This window comes from Pan paniscus, chromosome 8 (genome assembly GCF_029289425.2).
Source record: "Pan paniscus chromosome 8, NHGRI_mPanPan1-v2.0_pri, whole genome shotgun sequence".
NCBI lineage: Eukaryota > Metazoa > Chordata > Mammalia > Primates > Hominidae > Pan > Pan paniscus.
This window is the reverse complement of record NC_073257.2, coordinates 104,215,390-104,233,842: the sequence shown is the minus strand read 5'-3', so window position 1 is coordinate 104,233,842 and position 18,453 is coordinate 104,215,390. Positions and strand designations below refer to the sequence as shown.

The 18,453-nt window shown below is 38.6% G+C and overlaps 1 protein-coding gene across 14 annotated transcripts in view; it reads left to right on the top strand.

The window, feature by feature from the left end:
* The window catches only part of CPEB3 (cytoplasmic polyadenylation element binding protein 3), a 244,676-nt gene that overhangs the window by 95,857 nt on the left and 130,366 nt on the right, over positions 1-18,453 (top strand). For 9 of the 14 annotated variants that reach the window (XM_034931096.3, XM_008950688.3, XM_034931098.2 and 6 more), the window contains exons 3-4: positions 3,867-4,026; positions 15,399-15,455. In XM_034931096.3, the coding sequence (XP_034786987.1) occupies positions 3,867-4,026; positions 15,399-15,455 (217 nt within the window). The remainder of the gene's footprint in view (positions 1-3,866; positions 4,027-15,398; positions 15,456-18,453) is intronic. The other 5 variants (XM_034931100.2, XM_034931099.2, XM_055093137.1 and 2 more) reach the window with 1 other exon arrangement.

The following is an 18,453-nucleotide window of genomic DNA, read 5'->3' as shown; positions in this document are numbered from 1 at the left end:
CCTGGAAAATTATCCCATTTTATAGATGAAGATAACCAAGGCTTAGAAGCATGTTCAAAGTGACATGCCAGTAAGTGGGAGAGCAAAAATTTGAAAATTGGATTTTGATTTTAAAATCTGTGCTTTTAAAAACTAGGCCACCAACTGTTTCTCTAATACTCAGTAAATCAGAAGACTGCAAAACTGACCCTCTGCAAGGTAGCCAGGCTTGTTTATTGCCTGCTGCTCACACTAGTCCCTGCCCTCACTTTACTGTCTAATTTTACTGAACAGAATCATGGGTGTAAAGCCTTAACTTGAATCATCCAATTTAGTGGCTCTAGCCAGTATTAGAATTTATTTTGTTTTAAATTATGATTAAGTAGGTTTGAGCTGGAACCCAGGAATCTATGTTTTAATCGGCTCTACATGTGATTTTTGACAGTCTGATAGGTTTGGGAACCATTTCAATTTAGTTACATGAATCCCTCCTCCCAAAATCCTGTTTTATTTTCCTGACAGGTAGTCATCTAATGTCAGATATCCATTTGTGATAGGAACTCACTGTTACATTAAAACATTGTAATGTGCAGTTAGTTACAGTGCTGTTTTTCTATAGAAGTAACCATGGATTTAAATAATTTCTTTGGCCAGATTTTTATACTCCTTAGGTTTTGGCATTGAGGGCTCTTGAATCTTCTCTGAACCTTGCCTTCTTCATGTGTAAAATGGGTATATTGTTATCTACCTTGAGGGATTATCAATAATTAAATGAAAAAATAAACTGTCCTGTCTGGAAAGATTCTTGAATGCCTTCACATAGCCTTTTCTTATAGTTCCCTTACCATGTCAGTCTATTCTGAAACACTCTCATGTCTTCAGAGTTCTAGTTAGAAGTGTGGATGTGATAGAGGGCTCCTAGATAATTCATTTTGGGATTGTTAGTGCCAGAAATAGGTTATCATTTTGCCTCCTCATCAGCATACTTCTTTACCTCTGGCTTTTTCTTTGGACAAAGTATATGATAGACACCTCTTATGGGTACAGATAAGCCTGCATTTCTGGAAATTCAGCTTTACTCCTTAGAGTTTCCACTAATAACTTGAACCCAAAACAAAACAAATGATCTGCAGGAAGACTTTAAAAGAAAAAACCTTCTTAGATTATATAGAGACCAAAGTAGACAACCAAAGAAAATATTCCATGTCTCTTTCCTATCCAAGGGGAGAGATAGGTAATGGGTGAGTGTTGTCCATAGAAGAGGATAAATGATCAAGTGCAAGGCTGGAAAAGACTGCTCAAGACCCTGAAAATAATCTCTCATCACTGTAGTTTGACTTGGTTTGGTTGTTGAGTTGTATGCTTATCTTGCTTTTCTTAACCAAAGCAAACTTGATCTGTTCTTTAGTATTAACTTAGTTTTTTTTTTGTATGTGTGTGTGTGTGTGTGTGTGTGTGTGTGTGTGTGTGTGTGTGTGTGTGTTTTGAGACAGTCTCGCTCTGTCGCCCAGGCTGGAGTGCAGTGGTGCGATCTCGGCTCACTGCAAGCTCCACCTCCCAGGTTCACGCCATTCTCCTGCCTTAGCCTCCCTAGTAGTTGGGACTACAGGTGCCCACCACCATGCCTGGCTAATTTTTTGTATATTTTTTAGTAGAGACGGGGGTTTCACCATGTTAGCCAGGATGGTCTCGATCTCCTGACCTCGTGATCTGCCCGCCTCAGCCTCCCAAAGTGCTGGGATTACAGGCGTGAGCCACCGTGCCTGGCTCTTTAGTATTAACTTAGAACATGAGCTGTGTTTCCCTTGAGGCTCAGAGTACTAAGAAGAGTTTGTAGGTGATAGTTTCCTGAAGGCTTGAGTGAAATGTGGTGAAATAATACTTTTTTCTTTACTTAGTTTGTGTTAGAGTTCTAGTTTCAAAATGTTTTTGAATCTAACATCTTGAAAATACTCCTTTGGGTTAAGGTTTCTTCGTGTCAGTGCTTTTCAAAAGGTAATTTTCGTACTTTGGACACATTAAAAATTTTTTTTCCTTTTTGCCATTATCTTCATGAATACAACTTAGAACACATTTTTATTTTTAAATTTTGAGATGGAGTCTTGCTATGTCGCCAGGCTGGAGTGCAGTGGCGTGATCTCGGCTCTCGGCAACCTCTGCCTCCCGGGTCCAAGCAATTCGTTGCCTCAGCTTCCTGAGTAGCTGGGATTACAGGCACGCACCAGCATGCCCAGCTAATTTTTGTATTTTCGGTAGAGACAGGGTTTCACCATGTTGGCTAGGGATCTCAGTCTCCTGACCTCATGATCTGCCTACCTCGGCCTCCCAAAGTACTGGGATTACAGGTGTGAGCCACTGCGCCTGGCCACATTTTTATTTTTAAAAAGTGTATCCAATATATGTAACTTACTGGTCAGAAATGTTAAAGGTAGGCCGGGCGCGGTGTCTCACGCCTGTAATCCCTGTACTTTGGGAGGCCGAGGCCGGTGGATCACGAGGTCAGGAGATCAAGATCATCCTGTCTAACACGGTGAAACCCCATCTCTACTAAAAATACAAAAAATTAGCTGGGGATGGTGGCGGGTGCCTGTAGTCCTAGCTACTCGGAAGGCTGAGGCAGGAGAATGGCGTGAACCCAGGAGGCGGAGCTTGCAGTGAGCCAAGATTGCGCCACTGCACTCCAGCCTGGGCAACAGAGCCAGACTCTGTCTTAAAAAAAGAAAAAAAAAAAAGAAATGTTAAAGATATCCAATACATTTTCATTGAAATTATAGTCACCCTTTGGTTTTTCAGGAAAATGATTCGTTTGAGTTCTTAACTGTGGTCTTTATCGTTTGCACTCAGGAATTCCAGACCAGCCTGGGCAACATAGTGAGACCCCATCTCTTAAAAAAAATTTTTTTTTAATTAGCTGGGCATGGTGGCAAGTGTCCTAGCTACTAGGGAGGCTGAGGTGGGAGGATTGCTTGAGCTCAGGAGGTCGGGACTGAAGTGAGCCATGATTGCACCACTGTACTTCAACCTCGGCAACAAAGCAAGACCTTGTCTCAAAAAAAAAAATTGTGGTCTTTCTCTGGGGTGGGGTGGGGGGAACATCTCTGTTCGTTTGACAATAAGGTTATTGGGTGGAGGGTAGAGAGCAAAACCAATTAACTTGACTCGTCCTTTTAAATTTACTATTTTAGTTCCTTTGCGAGAAAGTCACTCTGCAATTACATTGCATTATAGAGTATTAGGGAAAATGATGCAATTTAATTAATTATGGAGACTTGTATTAAACTTAATGTTACCAAGTCATTGTTCTTTTTTTTTGAGATGGAGTCTTGCTCTGTCATCCAGGCTGGAATGCAGTGGTGTGACCTCAGCTCACTGCAACCTCTGCCTTCCAGGTTCAAGTGATTCTCCTGCCTCAGCCTCCCAAGTAGCTGGGATTACAGGTGCACACCACCATACCTGGCTAATTTTTGTATTTTTAGTAGAGGCGAGGTTCCACCCTGTTGGCCAGGCTGGTCTCGAACTCCTGACCTCAAGTGATCTGCCCACCTTGGCCTCTCAAAGTGCTGGAATTACAGGTGTGACAAGTCATTATTCTTAATGAAAAGAGCAGGATCAGCACAGTAGCTCACGTCTGTAATCCCAGCACTTTGGTAGGCCAAGGCAAGAGGATTGCTTGAGCCTAGACATTCGAGACCAGCCTGGGAAACATAGCGAGACCCCATCTCTACAAAGCAAATAAATAAATAAACAAATAAAAAGAAGGACTGTATGCTGTTGGGGCTCTCTGTAACTTTCATTCATGTCATCAATCCACAGCAGGAAGCAAATGATATGGTGTTAATTTTATGAAGTAATTTTATGTATTGTCTTGTTTTTGTTTTTATTTTTAGGACCGGAGTAGGCCCTATGATACTTTTAACTTGCACTCGTTGGAGAACTCCTTAATGGATATGATAAGGACTGATCATGAGCCTCTGAAAGGTAAACACTACCCTCCCAGTGGCCCAGCAATGAGTTTCGCTGATATAATGTGGAGGAATCATTTTGCAGGTTAGGAATATTCATATGTCCATTTCTTGCTTGGTGTTTTAAGCAAAAATCAGCTTTTTAATAATTTTGATTTTTCTGGTTTGTTTTTTGTTTGCTTGTTTTTGTTTTGCTTCTGTAAAGCATTGTGGAATGTATTTAAAGTTGATTTTTTTTAACCTGGGTTCAGCTACCTATAATAATCAAGGTGGATTGTTATCAGTCATGTCTGGCAGGAGCATGAATTGGGTAGCTGAGGTTAGTCACATTAGGAGTTAATAGCATGAGACCAGCAGCCAGGTTTTCTGGGCTTTGTGCATTTGGAATCCTCAGCTGAACCGGGATAATTCATTTAAGTCCATGTATATATACTGCAAGGAGCTGTGAGAGTTAGTAAAGCAGTCTTCAAAAATTGCTTCAGAAAACTGCATATAAAGGACTTCTATTTTATTACAGCATAATCCCCTTCCTAGTATAGGAAGTATCACCACACAGGCTTAGGGGCAGCTAGTGACCCTTTGCAGTCTCTGAGGCCAAATCACAAGAAAAATATCTTAAAGTATATAAATGTTTTGGGTTAAATATAAGGCAGAAAGTCTCAAAGTTAGCAATATTAGGACTTCCTGTTTTTACAGCCTGTGTAAATTCAGGATAGATGTTGGTGTTTAATTCATAATTACAGATAGTTCTTTTTATGGGTTATAGGACTTTTTAGATACCTTAAGATATTTAAAAATACTGTAATGCAAATTACCTATGGAAATATCCATTATACTTGGGTTAAGATCTAAATTTCCGAAAACTGTGAAGAGGTAGCCATGGGGATGCCCATCTTGTATGAACCATTATGTCTTTCAAAATTGTGAGAAATTCAATCCCCTGCGGTTCTCTCTAGGCCCATATTATAGTGTGAATGACTGTGAACACCTGATGCTCATTTCCTCAAGCCACACCAGAAATCTCTTTCATCATTTTCTTGTCACACTCATGATTTTCTTCTGCTTTCCTCATTTTCCAGTGAAAAGAAAGTAGTCAATAGGTTATAAAGAAAAGAAGGGGTTTTTGGGGAAAGCGAGTTTATTTATTTTTATTTTTATTTTTTATTTTTTTGGGACAGTGGAGTGCAGTGGCACAATCTTGGCTCACTGAAACTTCCTCCTCCTAGGTTCAAATGATTATTCTGCCTTAGCCTTCCAAGTAGCTGGGATTACAGGTGCCCGCCACCTCGCCCTGCTGGTTTTTGTATTTTTAATAGAGACGGGATTTCATCATGTTGGCCAGGCTGTTCTCAGACTCCTGACCTCTAGTGATCTGCCCACCTCAGCCTCCCAAAGTGCTGGGAGTGCCACCGCACCTGGCTGATACTTGCATTTTAAGGAAAATATTTTAAAAAGTTTTTGACTTTAAAAAGTGGAGAAAATTATAAGAACAAAAAGGTAACTAAAAAATAAAGATTGTGATGATGTATTATTCGTCTAATTCTCATATGATAAGCATTATCCATGCTTCTATCAGATCTTTGTAATTTATTGCTAGGCCTTGACTTTAGACTCTTAGGTTGTTTCCAGTTTTTCCTCCATTATTAGGTAATGCTGCCATGGATGAGTTCTTGCACATAGCTTTTCCTTAAGGTAAATTAATAGTGAGAGTCTTTGGGTCAAAAAGAGATAAACATTTAGGTGGATTGAACTTTAAGAGAAGGATGGTAGGCTAGAGGACCTGCCATGTGGCTTCTGTATGAGTCTGTTCGGAAGCACTTCCCTCTACTATCTGGTTTTTCCTCCTCCTTTTTTTTTGAGATGGAGTTTCGCTCTTGTTGCCCAGGCTGGAGTGCAATGGCGTGATCTCGGCTTACCACAACGTCTGCCTCATGGGTTCAAGCGATTCTCCTGCCTCAGCTTCCTGAGTAGCTGGGTTTACAGGCATGTGCCACTACACCCAGCTAATTTTGTATTTTTAGTAGAGACAGAATTTCTCCATGTTGGTCAGGCTGGTCTCAAACTCCTGACCTTAGGTGATCCACCTGCCTCGGCCTCCCAAAGTGCTGAGATTACAGGTGTGAGCCACTGCACCCAGCCTCCTCCTACTTTCAATATCCTTTACTCCCACTTGAACATGGGGAACACTATTTTGAGGGTCTCAAAACTCAAGTACAGGGTAACTGGATTTTTGTTGGTTTTTTTGAGACAAAGTCTTGCTCTTGTCGCCCAGGCTGGAGTGCAATGGCGTGATGTTGGCTCACTGCAACCTCTGCCTCCCAGATTCAAGTGATTCTCCTGCCTCAGCCTCCTGAGCAGCTGGGATTACAGGCACCTGCCACCACTACCAGCTAATTTTTGTATTTTTAGTAGAGACGGGGTGTCACCATGTTGGCCAGGCTGGTCTCGAACTTCTGACCTCAGGTGATTGCCCGCCTTGGCCTCCTAAAGTGCTGGGATTACAGGCCTGTGCCACCCTGCCTGGCCCCAGAGTAACTGGTTTTTGTATGTTTGTTTGTTTTGGTGTTTTTTTTTCCTAGAGCTTAATTTCCTTTGTTTTTCAGAAAAAAATACATTTTTACTCATTATAAGAAATCCAAATAGTATGTAAAAGGATGAAAAGGAAAGTAAAAAAGAAAAAAAAATCACTGGAGGCAGGGCATGGTGATTGCTTGAACCAGGGAGTTGGAGGTTGCAGTGACCGAGATTGCGCCACTGTACTGCAGCCTGGCGACAGAGCGAGAGACTCTGTCTCAAAAAAAAAAAAAAAAAAAAAAAATCACTGGAGACTCTCTACCTAGAGGTAACAAAGTTTATTATTTTTATTAACATCCTTCCAGATATTTTATATTCTCCATATAGGAGATGAAATTTCAACTCAGTCTTTCTGACTTTGCAGTCAGTGAAACCTGGGTGTGAATTCTGTCTCTGCCTCTGGCTGCCTATTAATCTGGATAAATTAACCTCTTCAAAGCCTCAGTGTTCTTATTGTTAAAATAAATTCCCTACTTCATAGAGTGAGTGCGAAGATCAAATAAAGTCCCTGGCACTAGAAACTGCTCAAATGTTATCCACAATTTTTTGCTGGAAGTAGTATGGTATCCTTACAGTACTGACTTCTTTCCAACTAGACTGCAGCTAAATGTTGAAATTTTTCAGGTGCAAGTTGTCAAAATTTTATATTTTTCATAAGTAGTGATTATTGAAGGATAAACGTCTTACCATTTTCAAAGCCACTTAAAGGAGAAAGGAAAATAATTTTTTGGTTATTTTGGTTTTCCAATTGTAAATCTGAATGATGTAAAAAATATATAATAAAATAGGATATCTAGTACTTTAAGATGTACTTGAAGAACATGGTAAAAATATGTTCACAATAATATTTTATCTTAGAAATGTATTCAGTAAAAAATCTCTTTATTCAACTATCCTCTTGATTCAGGGGAAAAAAGGATTAGCATGGGAGATAACAGAATAGGAAGTTTAGGAGATAATGAGACTTCTGTTTTAGTAAAGTAAATAAGCTTTAATAGTTTTTTGGTCATGTATTCAGTTTACCAGCCTTGAAAATATTTGTAGGAAATTTTAAAAGTTTCTCTATTTCATCCCCCATGATAAAAATTATATAGAAGAAAAGCTGAATTGAACTTTCTTCACAGCACACTGAAAAATATCTTCTATAGCATTAATCAGATCACAGAATGCATATTTAAACAAAAATTTGACTAATTTATTATTATTATTTTTTTTTTTCTGAGACGGAGTCTGGCTCTGTCGCCCAGGCTGGAGTGCAGTGGCGGGATCTCAGCTCATTGCAACCTCCGCCTCCCTGGTTCAAGCAATTCTCCTGCCTCAGCCTCCTGAGTAGCTAGGATTACAGGCATGTACCATCACACCCGGCTAATTTTTGTATTTTTAAATAGAGACGGGTTTCACCATGTTGTCCAGGCTGGTCTCGAACTCCTGACCTCGTCATCTGCCAGGCTTAGCCTCCCAAAGTGCTGGGATTACAGGCATGAGCCACTGCGCCCAGCCGGACTAATTTATTTATTTATTTATTTATTTTTTGCTTTTTAAAGATCCCAAACTACGTGCTTGGCTGTAACGGAATAAGGTAATAATCTCCTGGGTTTTTTTTTTTTTTTTTTTTTACTATGTCTTACATATACTTTTCCTTTCGTTTGAGAGAATGCCTCAGAGATGAGAAAGGAGGCTTTTGAAGAGGGTAATACTCTAATGACAGCTGTTTCTTATTTTATTTATTTATTTTTTTTGAGACAGGTTCTTGCTCTTTCACCCAGGCTGGAGTGCAGTGGCACAATCTTGGCTCACTGCAGCCTTGACCTCCCAGGCTCAAGCAGTCTTCCTGCCTCAGCTCCCTAAGTAGCTGGTACTAGAGGCACAGGCACCATGCCTGGCTGATTTTTTCTATTTGCTGTAGAGACAAGGTTTCACCATGTTGCCCAGGCTGGTCTTTAACTCCTGAGCTCAAGCAATCCTTCCACCTCAGCCTCCCAAAGTGCTAAGATTATAGGCATGAGCCACTGGCCCTGGCCCTGTTTCTTATTTCTTTTTCTAAGTACAGAAATCCTTGGGTTGGCAGATGTAGTAGGAGGGAGCAATTGTTCTCTGTTCTCATTTCTAGTGGATTGAAGGAAAATGCAACTCTCTTCATAACTATGAGGATTAAGGGGATTAATCGTGTTGAGAGAGGTGGGGTAAGAGATAACGAAAAAGATTCATCCCTATTATCTTCTTTATAGCTGTTCCTTGACTTTCTACCTATGATGCAGGTTCACTAAGCTCCTATGGAACCACTCTGAAAACTCATGGTCATCAGGTCAGGTTTGATTAATCATATTCTCCCAACTCTAGAAGGATAGTAAGGAAATACCAACTATAGCACATTGAGCAGAGAAGTAAGATCGTATACCCTAACTGGGGAAGCCCAGTATAGCAGGCATCTTGGCAAAAACAGGGAGGAGTTACTTTTTCTTCATCCCATGCAATTTCCCTCTTACAGCAGAAAAATAGTCCTGGCTGACTATCTGGGGTTCGTGCCTAGTAAAACATTTTTATGTATTTGAATTTTCTCTTCCCTCACCATTCATGGAACTGAGATTTGAAAAGTGAAAAGAACAGGTGTCAGTTGAGAACTGTTATTGAAAGCTTTGCTTATCAAAAGTATGCTGAGAGTGTCTAGAGAAAAATAGCTTATCTTTCAGTAATAGTGCTTTAAAGCAGACAATGCCACCCCTTTGGTGTTAAAATGGAAGAGATAATGCCACCCCTTTGGTGTTATAGAGGCATTTTTCTTTATTCATCACAATTTAAATTTAGTATTGTAGAGCCTTTCACAAAATTTGTCCCCTCTTACGGAATTTTGAGGTCTTCTTATTTTAGAAAAATATGCCTTCATTACATTTTATTTGCTTGTTTGTTCCAGAAAAATATACTGTCTCTTTATTTACTTCTGTGGCTTGAATTATTGCTCAGTTCTATTTTTGTGTTATTTCCCTTGATAGCCCATATCTGTTTATCTTGTTTGAAAGTTAGCAGATTACACAAACTGTTAGGGGGCAGGTTCTAAGTCAGCAAGAAGTGATGGTTCTTGTTTTGTACATTCTTGGGGGCAGAGACAGTAAGTAGAAACTGAGTGATTTGTATAAGTACCCTCCCATTAATTTGTGTAATCATCCTTTAAGCATAGCATTTAAATTACCTGAGTTTTTAGCGGCCAGGCATGGTGGCTCACGCCTATAATCCCAGCACTTTGGGAGGCTGAGGCGGGCAGATCGCTTGAGGTCAGGACTTCAAGACCAGCCTGGCCTACATGGTGAAACCCTGCCTGTACTAAAAATACGAAAATTAGCCAGGTGTGGTGGCAGGCGCCTGTAGTCCCAGCTACTCAGGAGGCTGAGGCAGGAGAATCGCTTGAACCCACGAGGTGGAGCTTGCTTTGAGCCAAGATTGTGCCACTGCACTCCAGCCTGGGTGACAGAGCGAGACTCCATCTAAAAAAAAAAAAAAAATCACCTGAGTTTTAAAAGATAAAGATGATGATGATTATTATTATTTTGAGACAGGGTCTCACTGTGTAACCCAGGCTGGAATGCAGTGGTGCGATCTCAGCTCACTGCAGTCTTCACCTCCCGGGCTCAAGCTCTTCTCCCACCTCAGCCTCGTGAGTAGCTGGAACTGTAGGTGCATGCCACCATACCCACCTAATTTTTTTTTTTTTTTTTTGTATTTTTTTTTTTTGGTGGAGACAGGGTTTCGCCATGTTGCTCAGGCTGGTCTCTAACTCCTGAGCTCAAGCGATCCGCCCACCTCTGCCTCCCAAAGTGCCTGGATTACAGGTGTGAACCAGTGCACACCAGGCTGGGAATTGTGATTTAATTGTTCTCGAGTACAGTCTTTATTAAATGAGGAAACAGAGGCACAAAATGTTTAACAACTTGCCAAAAATTACCCGCTATTAGTATGTGAATAAACTAGGATTTGACCTCAGGTCTAAGCTCACAGGTTTTGATTATTGGTTATTTGGAACATATTTAGAATATTATAGTATCAAAGTTTTATCATTTCCTTAAAACAGATTAAACAACAGTTTACTATATTTTTACATATCACAGTATTACATTTTTAAGATACTTTTCTAAAGCAATGTCTCTCTAACTTTATAGAGAAAGTTAGTGGGAAATAAAACCCAGTAGAATATGCATTTTACCTGGTAAGTCTTTCTGAAACGTGGCACTAACATTCTGTTACATGAAGCTTTCTGAAGTACTTGCCTTTTTCGAGCAAAGGGAGTGATTAGAGGAAGGTACAGCAGTTGTTCCCTATCTCATAACATATTGTAGAAGTAAAGAGATGACTTTCGTAATCAATTATGAATTAATGCAAATTTCAGTTTTTATTTTGAACTCATAAAAGCATGAGTTTAGTTGGATTCTGAAACTTTGAATCATGATAGACATAGTTTTTTTTATAACTAGTGTTTTAAATATGAATGTGAATTGAGCTTATGGGACTGTGATTTTAACAGAACGAATAACCATATGTAACCCTATTCTCCAACCTCTCCCTTCATCCCCTCTCACCCCTATTTATCAGATCCTGTGCAGTGGGGAAAGTGGGACACAGTCTCAGATTTCCACAGCATCATTTAACTTAGTAAAACCAAGTATGCCTTCCAGTTTTTGAAATCTTATATTTTACACTATACTTAAAAGATAGCTAGCTGACAAGAACAATTTAAAAATAGCAGACCATGGACAGGTGACGAAATGTCACGCTGGCAACACCAGACTACATTATACAAAAATCATCAGATGTCACGCACTTGATTCTATTTTCACAGCTGATTAAACAGCAGTATTTGTTGGACAAAAGGAAGAAAAAAGAAATGGCCTCTTCTGAATTTGGAATCAGTTTTTCTTTTGCTGTTACATATTTTATTTTCCTCCAAAATTCCTTAATAACTGTAAAACTTAAGATATACAATGTATTAAGTTAAAAAATTATGAAATAATTTCAATTTTAGAAAAGAAACCTTTACACATATACACTCCCTAACGTGGAAGACTGTAAATCAAAATGTTAACAGTGCTTATCCTTGGTGAGCTTGTTTTCTCCATTTTTTTGCATTATGTGATTTTTCTCCAATGAAAATATATTGCATTTTATAATCTAAAAATTACTTTTGGAAGAGGTAAAGAAACCAGCTTAAAGATGCTGTGAATGATTTTACTTTAAAAAATTACATTATTAGTTGGGGGAAAAATTAGATTATATTTAGATAATTGATTCTGATGGATATGGCCTTCTCGACCCAGAGTGTCTTTTCTTTTCTTTTCTTTTCTTTTTGAGACAGAGTCTTGCTCTATCTCCAGGCTGGGGTGCTGTGACACGATCTCGGCTCACTGCAACCTCCACCTCCCAGGTTTAAGCGATTCTCCTGCCTTAGCCTCCCGAGTAGCGGGGACTACAGGTGCATGCCACCACACCCAGCTAATTTTTTTGTATTTTTAGTAGAGATGGGTTTCACCATGTTGGCCAGGATGGTCTTTATCTCTTGACCTCTTGATCCGACTGCCTCGGCCTCCCAAAGTGTTGGGATTACAGGCGTGAGCCACGGTGCCTAGCCTGGAGTTTCTTATAAAATCTTTTGTTGCTCACTTTCATCCAGAGACCTGCTGAAGTCAAAGAGGTCAAAGAATTAGAGAGAATACCAAGAAAGGTAAAAAGTGTTCTGCTTTTCACCAATTAGTGATACCTTCAATCTGCAAAACACTGCCTAAGGCTCTTGTTTTACTGCATCATAAGAAAGTTTAGGTTGGAAGTAATCAGCGTACGATAGAGAATAATAATTTGAAAACTACCAAGCTTCCTTTCAGTTTCATCTTTCCAAGCTGAAAAGTTCTAGGAGCTTATGGAAAGGGTCAAAAAGGATCCATGTAGGTATGTTTAACTTCTGGAGGACAAAAAGGGTACCCCTTTACATTTGGGAAACTAAGTAGTTATAGGAACATGTAAAAACTTTATTTGATATAGTGGTTGTAAACTACATAATTCTTTACCGTAAATGGTAGACACAGGAAAGAAAAGAAGTCAAATAAGGATCAGCTAAATTTGGGTTTGCATGATTTCCTTGATAACCCTTTATTATTATTCTAGAAATATTTAGGGAATATTGCTAACTTTTTAGATAGCACACCCTCCTCTAAATATTCCTTGGTTAAAGTTTGAAAAGATCCTTCATATATGCGATTTCCTTAAGTTCTGATGGGCAGTGATTTTGAAGTCTTGATGGGCTTTTAGGTAGACTTTCCAGTGACTGGCTAATCATTGTTATATTTGAATACCCCAGAAAAGGATGAAAGCTGGTTTAGAGTAAATCACATATAGTTTTCATAGATATTAATATTTTTTGATAATGAATCCAAAAATGATGGTGAGAACATTGAGATAGCTAGTTGAAATGAGAATATACTTTCTCCCTACTGAGTCAAAGCCTTGTTCTGGTGACAGTTTTTCCTATTATAGGTTCTGATCAAGGTGGTGGTAGGAGATAACACTTGTTGCCGACTATAATTTTCAGGGACTCTAAAATGACTTAGGAACTGAAAAAACGTAAGGCACGTAGAACAATTATATATAGATACAGTACATGTATCTTTTAACAATGGGGTAGTTTTTGAAATTCCTAATAATTAGCTTCTAGTAAATATGAAAACGTTTATGAAATCTATAAAAAATAGATGGTTCTTTTAGATTTTACTCATATGGCTTTTTAATAGAAAACATGATCTAATCTAAGAAAATAATTTTACTATATTACAAATGCTAGCAAAATTGTCTCTGCAAAACCGGAGAGAGATGAAACATTTTTTTCCTAATAAGGTTTGAAACGATAAAAACTAAAAATTTTCATTGAAAGCTCTATAATGCTTCATGATAAAGTTAGAACAGTTTATCAGAATCCATCAAATTCTAGTGGATTTTCTTATTTATGGATGTATTTAAGATTTTCTCATTCAATACATGCATACACACCAATATAAGTGATGCTTCACTTGCGAGGGTTTTGTTTTTCCCTGCCTCTTTTTTTTTTTTTGAGATGGAGTCTTGCTCTGTCGCCCTGGCTGGAGTACAGTGGCGCAATCTCGGCTCACTGCAACCTCCACATTCCGAGTTCAAGTGATTCTCCTGCCTCAGCCTCCCAAGTAGCTGGGATTATGGGCATCCACCACCACACCCAGCTAATTTTTGTATTTTTAGTAGAGATGGGGTTTCACCATGTTGGCCAGGCTGGTCTCTAACTCATGACCTCAGATGATCTGCCCTCCTCGGCTTCCCAAAGTACTGGGATTATAGGCATGAACCACTGTGCCTGGCCTTCCCTACCTCTTAATATGAAATGACCTTTTACAGATTATCGTAGCCTGGGAGGCAATAAGAAATCAGGATGGTCCTGTCTAGGCAAAAACTTCATTTGCTTAGGAATTCATGATTCTCCCTTTTTATTTAACGCAAATGCCCTGCTTTGTCTACTGTGATGCTTTCCTTTTGGGCAAAAAGAACTTAATAATGCTATTTGCCTCCAGTCCCCTGTAACGGAGTTTACCATCAAATGACGACTGACTCTTTTGCAATTATGTAATATAAAACTGTGTATGTTGTAAAAATCAATCATTTTAACCTTATCTCCAGCTTTTTCTGTATACTTTCTCCCCAAAATACTGTTGACATTTATTTAAACAATGGTAGTGAAATAAGATTAACATTTTTTGAGAATTTCATGATAACCCTTGACATAATTGAACATTAAAACCTTGCAGAGCCAAGTTTATAGATATTAGCTTTACACAAAAGCATTGTTTCAATAACTATTTTGTTGAAGGAATTTGGTCAAGAAAGCTTTCTAAGTACATTTTTTTTTTTTCATATAAGACTCTCTCAAATTTTCCTTTTGGTACATCTACCTCCTTGTCCCAAATAATTAATGAAGAAAACATAACAAAAATGTCTGCATCTTCCATTCTTGCCCCTAGGGGCCATTAGTTGAAGCATCTGTTTCTGACTTAACATCTTATAGACCAGGGGTTGGCAAACTTTGTGAAGTGCTAAAGAGTAAATATTTTAGGCTTTACGGGCCACATGGTCTCTGTCACATATTGTTCTTTGTTTTATTTTTGGTTTGGTTGTGTTTACAAGCCTTTCTAAATGTAAAAATGATGCTTAACTCAGAGGCATACAAAAACAGGAAGCCAGCCGTGTCAGCAGACGTTTGCAACTCCTGTTATAGACTTAAGGATGAACATGTGGAGATTAGCATTATATTCAAGGTCATATCACTAGTTAGTGTTAGGGAGAGCCACCAGAACCCTAGATTTTTAGGCCAATCATTTTCCCCCATTCTGTCTCTTTTATGAATTTTACCATCTTCCTTCTGGTTGCCATTCTGATTATTATATTGCATTTTTGAGCCACTATGAAACCTCTCTTTTTATTCTCTCTAAGCTTCAAATTTATATACTTGTTTGAATCTTTTTTTTTTTTTTTTTTGCTGCTTGAATGGAAGGGCAGTATAAATGGTTGTTTAAATAAAATGTTTAATCCAAGGAGTTGGCATGTTTAAATTGGAATGCAGGAGATGTGTTAAATTTCAGACTATTATAACAGAAGCTTCTTTTTTTGTTTTTTTTTATTTATTTGTTGTTGAAACTTTGGCTTTAAGACTTTTCATGTGTATGTTTTATGACTTAATTTTTAAAACTGTTGTAACTGCTTTGGCCTTTGATAGCATTGTTATAGATTAATCTGTTTTAGATTTTTGTAATGTTTATATTTTAAGATGTGTTTGAAATGATTACATTAAACATTCTTTTTGCTTAAAATTATTTTATTTTTTAGGACGCATGGGGATAAATTTCCATCATCCAGGAACAGATAATATTATGGCACTTAACAGTAAGTCTTCATATGAAATATTCTATTAAATTAGCAGTCAAGTTTGCAGCATGTAGTTTCTACATTCTTGATTGTTGGTTACATTTTAACCTTCCGCTGAAAGGAGTATAGACCATTGTTCTGTACTAGTGGTTCTCAAAGTGTGGTCCCTGGACCAGCAGCATCAGCATTGCTTGGGAGCTTATTAAAATCTCAGGCCCCATGACAGGGCTATTGAATCAGAAACTTAAGGATGAGGCCCGGAGGTCTGTATTTTAACAAGCCTGTATGTGATTGTGATTCAGGCTAAAGTTTGAAAATTGCTGCTTCAAACCAGGGTTGGCAAACTATAGCTCTGCAAGCTGGATCTGTTTTTGTAAATGAAGTTTTATTGGAATATAGCCACACCCATTCATTTATGGATTGTCTGTGGCTACTTTTGTGCTACAAAGGCAGAGCCACAAAGGCCAAACTATTTACCGTCTGACCCTTTACAGAAAATGTTTGCCAACTCCTGCTCTATACCATTGGGTTGGAGGAATGAAGGAGGTAGGTGAAGGGAGAGAGGAAGTGGGGTAGAGAATGTAATGTGAATGAATAAATCAACTTATTTATACATAACTCAGAATTTTTTCATGGTGGTAGATAGCCAGGTATTTCAAGCTGGACATCCAGGGGTCTCCCATTAGTGGAATTTGCATGGTATATGTGTCAGCAGCTTTATAGGTTTGAAACAATTTTGTCAGTATAATTGTTTGATCAAGTTCTAAAGCAGCAAAAACTTACTAACTGGAAAGTCATTATATTAATTAACACCAGAAGAAATAATCTGGGTGGCGTCAGCTCTCCTTCCTAGTGTCAATGGATCAGATACCTTTGCAGAAGAACAGTCTCTAAATGGAAATTGTTCATTTTCAGAAGGACCTATATAAGCCATTGAATCTTTTAGACTTTAAGTTTTCTCCTCTAGTAAATGAGTGATATCAGATTGTCCCCTCTCATCTTCCCAGATATACAAGCTGACTCTCAATACACATGGGAGACATACTGGATAAATCTAGGGTTGTGTACAATATTATTTCTTTCCCTCTTGCTTGAGTAGGTATGTTGAATGTCATTGGAGTTCTTTAGAACAGATTTTAGGTTATCTCTAAAATATATATTTCACATCTCCTTGGTTCTGACATGCAACCAATGAGTACGGCTGAGAACCACTGGCAGTGCCTGATGATGCAGGTCCTAAGCCTCTCCATGCATATTTTTTTCTAGATTGCTAGTATCCGTGCCTTTTGGCAGGGTTAGGGGGATGGTCTTAGAGACAATAAGAATTCCAAAGTATCTACCTCTAATTTTCTAACTTCTAAATGAAAGGTCACTTTAAATGTAGATTATGCTGCCTCTAACTTTTTTTCTAGTGCGATGGGAATTAATAAACATGCTTAACTTGCTGAACTTGAGCAATAATTAATTGTGAAAAGACTTCAGTTAGATTATGGGATTTAAAGTTGAATGTAAAAGAAAAGAACAGTATGGTAGTGTGTCTGCCTGAAGGAATGAGTGTGTATCTCAGAAAAGACCTAATTGACATGATGTGAATCCTCTTCTGCAAGAGGGAGAGGATATAGTTTGTGATTTTTTGTGGGAAAAAAATGGAGCTAAAAGACATTTTTCTTTTTAAAAACTTTTTATTCTCTTTGGTTTGATTTTCTTTAATTCTCTGCTTTTAAATCCAAGATTTCATTTATGCTCTTTCCATTTTGTTCATGTTGTGTAATCCCCTGTTTAGCTTCAATTTCTCCAATCCTTGAGAGAAGGGGGGTGATTAGGTAATCTTAATGATTGTTTTCAGCATGAAGATACTGTTATTCTGTAATTTTTTTAAGTACCAAAACGGCCATTTTGCTGATACCTATAACAAATGTTGATGAGTTACACATAGTTGCAACAGATATCAGAGTGCATCAATCTTTGAATGTCTCTGTTGTTGCTGCCCAAGGTCAAAGAACCTTGTTGTCTCCTTAAAATAAACCATACGAACAACCAGAGTTTGATGTTTACATTACCTACCATCAGTTTTCTTTCAAAGTTGACTCCAGCTTGAGATGATCAGAACAAAAATATCCTCCATAGTAGGTACTTGTGGGACCTGCCGGCTTTGACAAATTTGCTGGGATAAACCTTGTTTTCCTTTTTGTACAGTTGATCCCAGCCCATCTGGTGACTTACATATGTAGCATATGCACAAACACACACCTATCTATTATTTTTGTCTTCTTTTTTAAAATATGTATGTATTTTTTATATTTTATAGAGATAAAGTGTTGCTATGTTGCCCAGGCTGGTCTTGAACTCCTTGCCGCAAGCAATCCTCCCACCTCGACTTCCCAAAGTGCTGGGATTAAAGGTGTGAACCACCACACCTGTTCTTTCTTTTTATGCCTACCATTTGTTGCCCTAACACTTTTTGTCCGTGACTGGTCTATCCTTCTTCCTTTCTGTCAACCTTCATGTAGGAATAATTGAGATCGCTGGGCGCGGTGCCTCACATCTGTAATCTTAGCACTTTGAGAGGCCGAGGTGGGCAGATCACTTGAGGTCAGGAGCTCAAGACCAGCCTGGCCAACATGGAGAAACCCCGTCTCTACTAAAAATACAAAAATTAGCTGGGTGTGGTGGCGCATGCCTGTGATCCCAGATGCTCAGGAGGCTGAGGCAGGAGAATCGCCTGAACCCAGGAGGCAGAGGTTGCAGTGAGCCGAGATCACGCCACCGCACTCCAGCCCGGGTGACAGAGTGAGACTCCATCTAAAAAAAAAAAAAAAAAAGGAATAATTGAGAAGAAGTAACAAATCCTGAAACATTGTTAATTCAGAATTGTGATTATCGAAGGGACTAGGTTGAAGTTGAGCTGTATTTTCGGAAAAGAAGGGATTGGCTAAGAAAATTATAGCAAATTGAGACAGTTTAAATTTTTTTAAAAAAGAAAATGCGAGTCAGTTGTAGTTCTTTCTTTCTTACC